Source organism: Ciconia boyciana, chromosome 16, assembly GCF_034638445.1.
Source record: "Ciconia boyciana chromosome 16, ASM3463844v1, whole genome shotgun sequence".
Lineage (NCBI taxonomy): Eukaryota > Metazoa > Chordata > Aves > Ciconiiformes > Ciconiidae > Ciconia > Ciconia boyciana.
The window spans coordinates 15,260,175-15,270,495 of record NC_132949.1 but is presented as its reverse complement, the minus strand read 5'-3'; the positions used below and the strand labels follow the sequence as shown (position 1 = coordinate 15,270,495).

Here is a 10,321-nt window from a genome sequence, read left to right as displayed (position 1 = left end):
CGCAGGCAAGACCCCCCCCCGACACCTCCCCCGACCGGGGAGGGGGGGTCTCACCTTGCTGCTGGGTCTCGGGGTCCCGCTCCAGCCCGGGCCAGGGGCTCCAGGCCAGTGTGGCCCCCGCCGGGGGGTCCTGCCCACAGCCCCCCCCTGCTGCCACCGGCACGGCTGCCTGGAAGCAGGGGCCCACGTTGATCTGCCTGGTGGGGGGCCGGGGGGGCACAAAGAGAGGGGTGGCGGGGCAGCCCCTCCCCGCTGCCCCCCACCCCTCCCCGGCCCCCTGACTCACGGAGGCGAAAGGTGCTGGGTGTCAGCGGCCCCGGGGGGGCTGCCCCCTCCTGGCAGCCCCCCAAACAGGCCCGGCCCCCCGCCCCGGGTCCAGCATGGGGGGTGGCCGGTACCGGGGGGGCCCCCCCCCCAGGCCCAGCCGGCTTCGGTATGGGGGGGCCTGGGTCTCACTGGGGGGGGCCAGTGGGGCCTGCGGGAGAGAGGGGAAAAAGGGGTCATGGGGGTGCCCTACGGGGGGACCCAGGTGTCCCCACTGTCCCCCCGGGACCCAGGCGTCCGGTTCCTCTTACCTCGGGGGGGGCCGTGCCCCGTGCCCAGGGGGGGCTCACCTCGCAGCCCCCCCCCACCTCCCCCAGGGACCCCCCAGGCCATGGTGGGACCCCGGGGAAAGGCAACTCGGCACCCCTGAAATAGCGGTTGGGGTCCTGCGGGGAGGGGACGGGGGGACGGGGGGTCAGGAACCGGGGGACCAGGTGTCCCCCCCCCCCGGCCCCCCCAGGGGACCCAGGCATCCGGGCTCACCTGGAAGCAGCGCGCCCCGTCGGGCGCCCAGTCCGGGGGCCCCAGGAGTGCGATGAAGCCCTCGGGCCCCCCAAGTCCCTGTGGGGCTGCGACAGGACAAGGGAACGGAGGGGGGGGAGCGGGTGTCAGGGCCGCCCCCCCCTCAGACTCCCCCCCCCCCCCAAAAAAGGGCTCGGTGGACCCAAGCGTCCCGGTCCCCCCGCTGCGCTCACCTGGGCCCTGGAAGGGTGCAGGGGGGGTGCAGGGGGGGGGCTGCAGGTCCTGGTAGAGGCAGGCGGGGGGCGGCTCCTCGGGGGGGCCCGCCATAGGGCAGGGGCAGGTAGCTCGGGGAGGGGTGACCTCCCCGGCCGCAGGGGTCCCGGCCCCCCAGGCCTTGCCCGGCAGGCGGCCGGCGAAGGCCTGGGAGAAGGGGTCCAGGCGGCCAGGGGGTCCCTCGCCCTGGGGGGCCCAGGGCCCAGGGGGAGCCTCGGGGGCCGGGGCTCCCAGTGGGGCTGCCCCACGGCGGGGAAGGGGCCGGCGGGAGGGTACAGGGGGCGTAGGGGCCCAGCTGCGGTTCCATGGCGCTGTGGGGGGGGGAGACAGGCGAGAAGAGGGGCTGGGGGATCCCTGGGTGTGGGGCGGCAGCGTGGGGACCCCCTCCCTGCTACCCCCACCCCCCCAGTTTCCCGGCCCAAGGACCCACCACGGGCGGGAAGTGGGGGGAGGCTCCCGGCATCCGGGGTGCAGGGGGCTGGCCCCCACCCCAAGGTGAGGACCCAGGCATCCAGGCCATCCCTGGGCCACCCCATGGACCCCATTGTCCCCCCAAGGGTCCCAGGCATCCCAGCTGTCCCTGGGCCACCCCATGGACCCCCTCATCCCCCCAAGGGACGCAGGTGTCCCGGCCGTCCCTGGGCCACCCCGTGGACCCCGTTGTTCCCCCCCGAGGGAGCCGGGTGCCTGGGCCCTGCCGTACCTTCAGCGGGGTCTCGCCCCGTCCCCGTCCCCTCGCCGAGGCGGGAGCTGGCACACACAGCGGAGCGGAGGCTGTTCCCGGAGGCGCAGCCCCGAACCCGCTTGCGCTATGACTGTGCAGGATGCGGCCCCAGCTCACACCTGCCCCCCCCAACCCCCCCCGGGGGAGGGCAAAGTGGGGCCAACCTGCCCCGGGGGCGAAAAGGGCACCCCCAAATCCTGGCCCGGGGGTGCACGGCACCCAGACATCCCGGTGGCAGCCCCGGGGGTGCGCGCCGAGCCTGGACGCGGGTGCCCGGCCTAGGTGCGGAGGGGGGTGCAGCACCCGGATGCCTGGGTCCGTGCCCCGGCTTTGGGGGGTGCCCGTGTCCCCTGGCGGGGTGCGTAAAGCCGGACACCAGCGTCCCCGTGGCCCGTGGGGCTGGCCGTGCCCGGACGCCTGGGTCCCTATCCCGGCCCAGGGAGGGGGTGCAGCACCCGGACGCCTGGGTCTGCTACGCAGGCGACGTTTCGCTTTCGGGATGAATCAGGGCCGCTGGCGCCCTTTGTTGTGGGTTCGGGGTGCCGGGATGCGGCGCCCCAATTCATCCCGAAACCGGGCGGGTGGGGGCTGCCCCACGTGCCCCATGGTTATGGAGTGGCCCCCCACCTCCACCTCAGCAAACCCAGGCATCCGGGCCTGAACCCCCACCCGAGTGGGGCAGGGGGGGTGATGGGGGTCCCCCAGCCCCACAGCAGGGTGATTTACTGGGGGGACGGGTGCTCCCAACCCTGCCCCGTCGCTGTCCCCAGAGCGATGGCAACACGGGGGGGTGATGGAAAAGGGTGGGGGTCCTGGCTGTGCCCGGGGGCACCCATAGCCCCTCACCCCAAATCCTGGGGCATCCCAGCATGGAGGGGGGTTACAGCCAGCGTGGCAGGAGGCTGCTGGGGCAGTGGGGAGCCGGACGCCTGGGGTCCCCCTGGGGTCCCGGGGGGGGGGGCAGTGGGGTGGGGGGGGGTACCCAGGCAGCAGGGTCCCCCCGGGATGCCCGGGTCCCTGGGGGGGGCAGTGGGGTGCGTGGGTGCGCCTCCAGGGGCCTGGTCCCCCCCCCCCGTGGAGGCAGCGGCGGGCGCAGGATCGGGCTGGGGCGGCGAAGGGGAAATGACTCGGCGACGCCGCGGCGCTTCCTGGGGCGGCGGAGCCAGAGGCCGCGGCCGAGGCCTCGCGTGGGCCCGGCCGCTCGCCCGCCATGGAGCCCGAGCCGGAACGCGGCCCCCGCGGTGAGCCCGGCCCCGCGGGCAGCCGGGGGTTAACGGGGGCGGGGGGGGCTCCTCCGGCGGGCCCCCCACTCCACCCCACTGGCCCCCCCCAGGGAGCCCCTGCTGCCCCCCCCCCCCCCCCAGGGTGGCCCCACACACCCCAGTGCCCCCCAGAAATGGGGCCTGGCGTGGTGGGGAGGGGGTGGTGGGAAGCCGGACGCCTGGGTCCACGCCGGGTCCGGGGGAAGAGGCCGGCGGGTGGCACCCGGCTGCCTGGGTCCCTGGGGCAGCGGGGTGTGTGGGGCAGTGGGGTGCGTGGGGCAGTGGGGTGCGTGGGGTGGAGTGGGGGACACCCGGCTGCCTGGGTCCCTGGGGTGGAGCCGGGATCCCCGGACACCTTGGTCCCCAGGCAGCACCGTGTCACCCTCTCCCCTCCCGCAGGTGACCCGGGCCCCGCCGGCCCCCCAGCCCCCCTGGAGCTGCGGCTGCGGCGGCTCGAGGAGGAGCTGGCACTGGTGAAGGCGGCGCTGGCGGATGCTCTGCGGCGCCTCGGCCTCTACGACCAGCACCTGCCCCGGCTGTTGAGGCACCTGCCCCACGGTGAGGTCTCGACGCCAGGGCCACCCCCCCCGGGTGCCAAGGTCCCCCCCGCCATGGGGTCCCTTGTCTGGAAGCCTGGGTCCCCCCGGACACCTGGGTCCCCCTCGATACCAGGGTCTGTGGGGTGGTGGGGGTCTCGGGCGCTGACCCCTCTCCCCGCCCCAGCAGCCAATGGTGCCGTTCTGGAGCCCTGCCTGCAGCTGGACCCCGACGGGCCCCCCCCGGCCCACCCTGGACCCCACCGAGCCGTCAGCGTGGGGACACAGACAGAGGAGACAGCCCCGACCCCAGAGGCGCCAGGACACAGCGGGAACCAGGGGGCCCCCCAGGAGCCCCCCCCTCCGGGGTCCCCCCCGTGCCCCCCAGCACCTGCCCCAGCCTCCCCGGAGCCCCCGGCTCCTGATTCCCCCCCGGCGGCCCCCAGCCCGGCCCCACGGGGTCCCCGCAAAGAGCTGTGAGGATGGGGGGCCCCGATGCCTGGGGGAGCGGGGGGCTGTGGCAAAGAGGGGTGGGGGTCTGGATGCCTGGGTCCACTGGGGAGGGGGCTGTGGGGAGAGGGATGGGGGGCCTGGGTCTGCTGCGAGGGTTGTGGGGAGAGGGATGTGGGGCCCGGACGCCTGGGTCCGCTGGGAAAGTGGGGGGCTGTGGGGAGAGGGGCTGGGGGCCGATTGCCTGGGTCCATGGGGAGGATGGTGTCAGGGTTAGGGTGGGAACTGGGGGGGGGGTGAGAGCAGGGCAGGTGGTAACCCTTCACTGACGGTGTCCCCCCATCCCCCCTGTGTCCTCCGTGTCCCCCCTGCCCCCCGTGTCCCCCCGTGTCCCCAGCCTGCGCAGGCACAGCTCCTACTCCGGCAGCGCCAGCCCCCGTCAGCGCCTGAGCAGGAAAGCGGCTTCGTCTGCTAACCTCCTGCTGCAGGCGGGGAGCCCCGAGAGGTGGGGGTCCCCCGGCACCCCCAAACCCACCGTGTACCCCCACAGCCCCCCGTGCACCCCCTCAGCCCCCTGCACCCCAACGCCGCCTGCACCCCCTATCCCCTCCGCCCTCCCACAGACCCTCTGCACCCCCTCATCCCCCCCGGCACCCCCACATCTCCCCTGCACCCCCACATCCCCCCTGCACCCTCTCACCCCCACCCTGCACCCCTACATACCCCTGCACCCACAAATCTCCCTGCACCCCCACATCCCCCTGCATCCTGCTGCACCCCTCACCCCCCGCCCCCTCTCATCCCCCTGCACCCCCACACTCCCCCGTTGACGCCGCCTCTCCCTGGCAGCCGCCCGAAGGAGCCCACCCTGAGCCCAGGTGGGTGCTGGGGACCGGGGGTTCATTTTTGGGGTGCAGGGGGGGTCATTACTGGGGTGCACGGTTCTCATTCTTGGAGTGTAACACCGTTTCCCTCCCCAGGGTCGCGCCGCGGGAACTACAACCTGGGTGAGGCTCGGGGGCATCTGTCCGTCCGTCCATCCGTCCGTGGGGTGGGGGCCAGGGGCCGTTGGGTGACCCCTGGCATCCCCGCCCCACAGAAGGGGTGTCGGTGAAGATGTTCCTGCGGGGCCGCCCCATCACCATGTACGTGCCCTCGGGGCTGGGCCCCTACGGGGGGCTGCGGGCCGAGCTGCCCCCCGAGCGCCTCCAGCTTGACTGGGTGTATCCTGCACCGCGGGGGGGGGACGGCCCCCCATGGCGCATCCCGTGACATGTGTGTCCCCCAACCTGGGGGTCCCCAGCCCCGTCCCTGTCCCCATCTGGGTGTGCCTGTCCCTCTCTGGGAGTCCCATCCCTGGCCCCATCCCCATCCACCTCTGGGGGTCCCCATCCCTCTCTGGGGTCCCCATCTGGGGGTCCCCATCCCATCCCCATCTGGGGGTCTCCCTCTGCACCCATTGTATCCCTTAACGGAGCCCAGCTACGGGTACCGGGGCCGGGACAGCCGCTCCAACCTGCACGTGCTGGCCTCGGGCGAGCTGGTGTACTTCATCGCCTGCGTCGTCATCCTCCTGCACGTCCCGCACCGCCGCCAGCGCCACTACCTGCGCCACAGCGACTGCGTGCGCTGGTGAGCCCCGGGCGGGGGGGGGGTGTCCCCGTCTCCATCCCCCCCCTCACCCCCTGCTTCCCCCGCAGCCTGGCCGTGCACCCCGACCGCCTCCGCGTCGCCACGGGGCAGGCGGCCGGCGTTGACAAGGACGGCAAGGTATGGGGTGGGGATGGGATGGGAACAGGGATGGGATGGGATTGGGATGGGATGGGGATGGGGATGGGATGGAACAGGGACAGAGACTGGGATGGGACAGGGATGGGATGGGGATGGGATGGAATTAAGATAGGACAGCGATGGGAACGGGATGGGATGGGGACAAGGACAGGGATGGGGGTATGTGTCCCCCCACCGTGGGATAGGACCCCCCCAGGACTCCCTGCCCCCCGACCTGCACGCTTGTCCCCGCAGCCGCTGCAGCCCATCGTGCACATCTGGGACTCGGCCACGCTGCTCACGCTGCAGCAGATCGGCCTCGGCAGCTTTGAGCGGGGCGTGGGCTCCCTCGCCTTCTCCACCGCCGTGAGTCTGCGTCCCCCCGTCCCTCCGTTCCTCTGTCCCCCCCGTCCCGCGTCCGTCCCCCTCATCCCTGTCCCCCCAGGACCAGGGCGCTTACCTCTGCGTGGTGGACGACTCCAACGAGCACATGATGTCGGTGTGGGACTGCGCCCGCGGCACCAAGCAGGCGGAGGTGAAGGTGAGGGGACCCAGGCATCCGGACGGGGGGACCCCAGCATCCAGGGCGGGGGGTCCCAGGCGTCCGGGCTGACAGTTTTCTCCCCCCAAACCCACAGAGCACGAACGAGTCAGTGCTGACGGTGGAGTTCAACCCCCAGGACAGCAGCAGCATCATCACCAGCGGCAAGTCCCACGTCTACTTCTGGACCTGGAGCGGGGCCACCCTCACCAAGAAGCAGGGCATCTTCGGGGTGAGCGGGGTGCCCCAGGGGGCTGGGGGGAGCCAGGGGGGCTGGGTTCGTGCTGACGCTGCTATCTTCCCCCCCCAGAAGTACAAGAAACCCAAGTTCATCCAGTGCTTCATCTTTAACGCCGCCGGGGACGTGCTGACGGGTGACTCCGAGGGCAACATCCTGACCTGGACCCGCGCCGCTGGGGACGGCCGCACGCCGGGGAAGGGTGGCAAAGGTGGGGGACGGGGATGGGGATGGGGGACGAGGAACCATGGGGAAGCTGTGGGGGCTGACGCCGGCTCCGCAGAGACGTACCAGATCGGGCAGCAGACCCGGGCACACGAGGGCAGCATCTTCGCCCTGTGCCGCCGGCGAGACGGGACGGTGCTGAGCGGCGGCGGCAAGGACCGGCGGGTGGTGTGCTGGAGCCCCGCGCTGGCCCTGCTGCAGGAGGCCGAGGTGGGGGACCCGGCCCCTCCAGAACCCTCCCTATTTCCCCAAAATCTGCCTCAGCCCCCCAAAACCCACTCTGGCCCCCAGAACCTGCCCTGGTTCCCCAGCTCCCCGAGTGCTTCGGGGTGGGGTGACCATGAAGGGGGGAGTTTGGGTGCCCCCTCTGACGCCTGCTGACCCCCAGCTCCCTGAGCGCTTCGGGGCGGTGCGGACCATCGCGGAGGGACCCGGGGACGAGCTGCTGGTGGGGACGACCCGCAACGCCCTATTGCGGGGGACGCTGGCTGCCGGCTTCACCCCCATCGTGCAGGTTGGGCCGGGGTGGTGGGGGGGTGGTGGGGGTGTCTCCCCCCCATGGGGATGGGGTGACGACCCCCCCTTCCCCGTCCCTCCCAGGGGCACACGGACGAGGTGTGGGGCTTGGCCACCCACCCCAGCTGCTGCCTCTTCCTCACCTGCGGCTACGACCGGCAGCTCTGCCTGTGGGACGGGCAGGAGCACGCGCTGGCCTGGAGCCTGGCGCTGGAGGTGGGGGCCTGGGGGGGCAGGAGCCTGGTATGGGCGTACAGGGGGCTGGGGCCTTAAGAGCCTGGTATGGGGGTACAGGAGGTCCGGGGGGTCTGGGGGGACCAGGAGGCAGGAGCTTGGTATGGGGGTACAGGAGGGCTGGGGGTAGCAGGGTGTGGGAGACTGGTATGGAAGTATGGGGGGCTGGGGGGGCTGGAGGGACCAGGGGCCTGGGATGGGGGTACAGGGGTACAAGGGGTCTGGGGGGACCAAGGGGCAGGAGCCTGGTATGGGGGTATGGGGGTACAGGGGTCTGGGGGGTCTGGGCGGGCCAGGGGCAGGAGGCTGGTGTGGGGGTATGGGGGTACAAGGGGGCCAGTGGTGTGGGGGTATGGGGGTACAGGGGGTCTGGGGAACCAAGGGGCAGGAGCCTGGTATGGGGGTACAGGGGGTCTGGGGGGCCAGGGGGGCAGGATCCTGGTGTGGGATACATGGGGGTCCGGTGGGGCCGGTGCTTGCATGGCCTAATGCCCCCATCCCCACAGGACACGGGGCTCTGCGCTGACTTCCACCCTGGGGGGCAGGTGGTGGCCGTGGGGCTACTGATGGGGCGGTGAGTGATGAGGGACAGCGGGGGGGACACATGGGGGGACGTCGGGGAGGGGGGCGGGACACTGGCCGGGGGCATGGTGCCGTGCAGCGGGACTGAGACGTGGGAGGACAGGGACAGGGGGGACAGTGCTTGGGGAACGGGGACACGGGGGGGCCAGCGCCCTCAGCCTCCCCGCCCCCGCGGTCCCCATGTCCCCCTGTTCCCCCCGGTACCCGCTGTGCCCTCGTCCCCCTGTGTCCCTGTGTCCCCCCGCCCCGTGTCCCCACTGTCCCCACAGGTGGCTGGTGCTGGACACGGCAACTCAGCAGACACTGGCCGGGGGCTCGGATGGGAACGAGCAGCTCTCGGTGGTGCGGTTCTCCCCGGGTGAGCCACCGTCCCCACCACAGGGGGGGACCCTCCATGTCCCCCTCCCTGTCCCCAACCCCTTCCCTATCCCTGCAGACGGCTCCTTCCTGGCCATCGGCTCCCACGACAACTTCATCTACATCTACAGCGTCACTGAGGGCGGACGCAAGTACACCCGCTTTGGGCGCTGCACGGTGAGAGTTGGGGGGACTCTGGGGGTCCCTGCTGCCCCCGGCATCCCCAACACCCCCTCCTGCCGCCCCCCCCCCCTTCCAGGGCCACTCCAGCTTCATCACCCACCTGGACTGGTCCAAGGACGGCCGCTTCATCATGTCCAACTCGGGGGACTACGAGATCCTCTACTGTGAGCGGGGGGAATGGACCGGTGGGGGGCTGGTGGGCACCCCCTTATCCTGCTGGGACCCCCCGGGGCTGGCAGGCACCCCCTTATCCTGCTGGAACCCCCAGCATGGGGGGTTGGCATGCACCCCCTCATCCCCTGGGACCCCTGGGGATGGGGTCCTGGTGTGCACCCCCTCATCCTGCTGGGGGTGGGGGCTGGTGTGCACCCCACCCTGACCCAGGCTCTGGGGGGGGTCTCACTGCCCCTGTCCCCCTGCCCAGGGGACGTCGCCGGGGGCTGCAAACTGCTCCGCAACCGCTTCGAGAGCCGGGACCGGGAATGGGCGTCCTACACCTGCGTGCTGGGCTTCCACGTCTTTGGTGAGCATGGGGGGGGCCAGGGATCGGGGCGGAGGCAATCGGGGGGGTTCTGGAGGTCCCCCTGACCCCCCCTCCATGTCCCCTGCAGGTGTCTGGCCCGATGGCTCAGACGGCACTGACATCAACTCCCTGTGCCGGTCCCACCACGAGCGCGTGGTGGCCGTGGCCGATGACTTCTGCAAAGTGCATCTCTTCCAGTACCCCTGCGCCCGCCCCAAGGTGGGCTGGGGGGCCGGGGTCCCGGGGGGTCTGGACCCCCGGGTGGGGCAGGCTGGGGGACTGGGGGTTCAGACCCCCGGGGGGCAGGCGGGGCGCCGGGGGGGAACAGGGGGTGCAGATGCCCAGGTGGGGTGGGCTGGGGGGACAGGGAGGGTGCAGGGGAGAGGCTGCAGGAGGGCGGGTGCTTGGAAGGGGTGCGCGTGTGCAAGGGGAGGGCACGTGCGTGCAACCCGCGTGCAAGGGGAGGGCGTCTGCGTGGAACACGCGTGCAAGGGGAGGGCGCGTGCGTGCAACGTGTGCAAGGAGCAGCCCTGGCTGCGGGGCACGCAGGCCGGCCGTGCGCAGTCACGCGCTTGTGCACGGGGTCCGGGCCGGTGACGCGTGCCTGCGAACACGCTCGCGCACGGGAACCAGGCTGGATGCGTGTGCACGCACACGCTCACGCTCACGGCCCCTGCAGGCACCGAGCCACATGTACGGGGGCCACGGCAGCCATGTCACCAACGTGCGCTTCACCCACGACGACGGGCACCTCATCTCCCTGGGGGGCAAGGACACCAGCGTCTTCCAGTGGCGGGTGCTGGGGGGGCCACCGCCGCCCTGCAGCCGCTCACCCTGCACCCCGGAACCTGGGGGGGACCCCGATCCGCGCTGAGCCGCCCCCCCCGCTTCCTCTTCCTCGGCCGCTTCCTCTTCCTCCCTCCCTTCCTCACCCTCCTGGGGACCAAGGGGGGGGCTCGGGCCCCCCCACCGTTTTCACGCTGCACTGTGAGAGGCACCAATAAAGCCTGGGGTCAGGGGCCCGGCTTCGCCTGCTTCCTGCTGCCCGCTTCCCGGAAGCGCCGGAGATTGCCGAGCCGGCCCGAGGTTGTTCCCACCGCTCCCCCCGACCCCTTTCCGGA

General features: G+C 72.5%; 1 protein-coding gene across 3 annotated transcripts; it reads left to right on the top strand.

Moving 5' to 3' along the window:
• The first annotated feature begins 2,900 nt into the window (after positions 1-2,900).
• On the top strand, positions 2,901-10,225 carry EML3 (EMAP like 3). Of its 3 annotated transcripts, none has more exons than XM_072880815.1 (23): positions 2,901-3,024; positions 3,445-3,603; positions 3,772-4,057; positions 4,429-4,536; positions 4,881-4,909; positions 5,012-5,038; positions 5,131-5,254; positions 5,514-5,663; positions 5,732-5,801; positions 6,057-6,167; positions 6,247-6,342; positions 6,440-6,574; positions 6,653-6,791; positions 6,864-7,015; positions 7,194-7,319; positions 7,406-7,537; positions 8,062-8,129; positions 8,407-8,495; positions 8,574-8,671; positions 8,754-8,841; positions 9,102-9,200; positions 9,289-9,419; positions 9,880-10,225. In XM_072880815.1, the coding sequence occupies exons 1-23, from the start codon at positions 2,994-2,996 to the stop codon at positions 10,072-10,074; spliced, it is 2,643 nt and encodes an 880-aa protein (XP_072736916.1). In that variant the 5' UTR covers positions 2,901-2,993; the 3' UTR covers positions 10,075-10,225. The 3 variants fall into 3 exon arrangements, with proteins under 3 accessions (XP_072736916.1, XP_072736917.1, XP_072736914.1); XM_072880816.1 differs by having other exon boundaries at positions 3,769-4,057; positions 6,656-6,791; XM_072880813.1 differs by having other exon boundaries at positions 3,769-4,057.
• Positions 10,226-10,321: the final 96 nt, after the last annotated feature.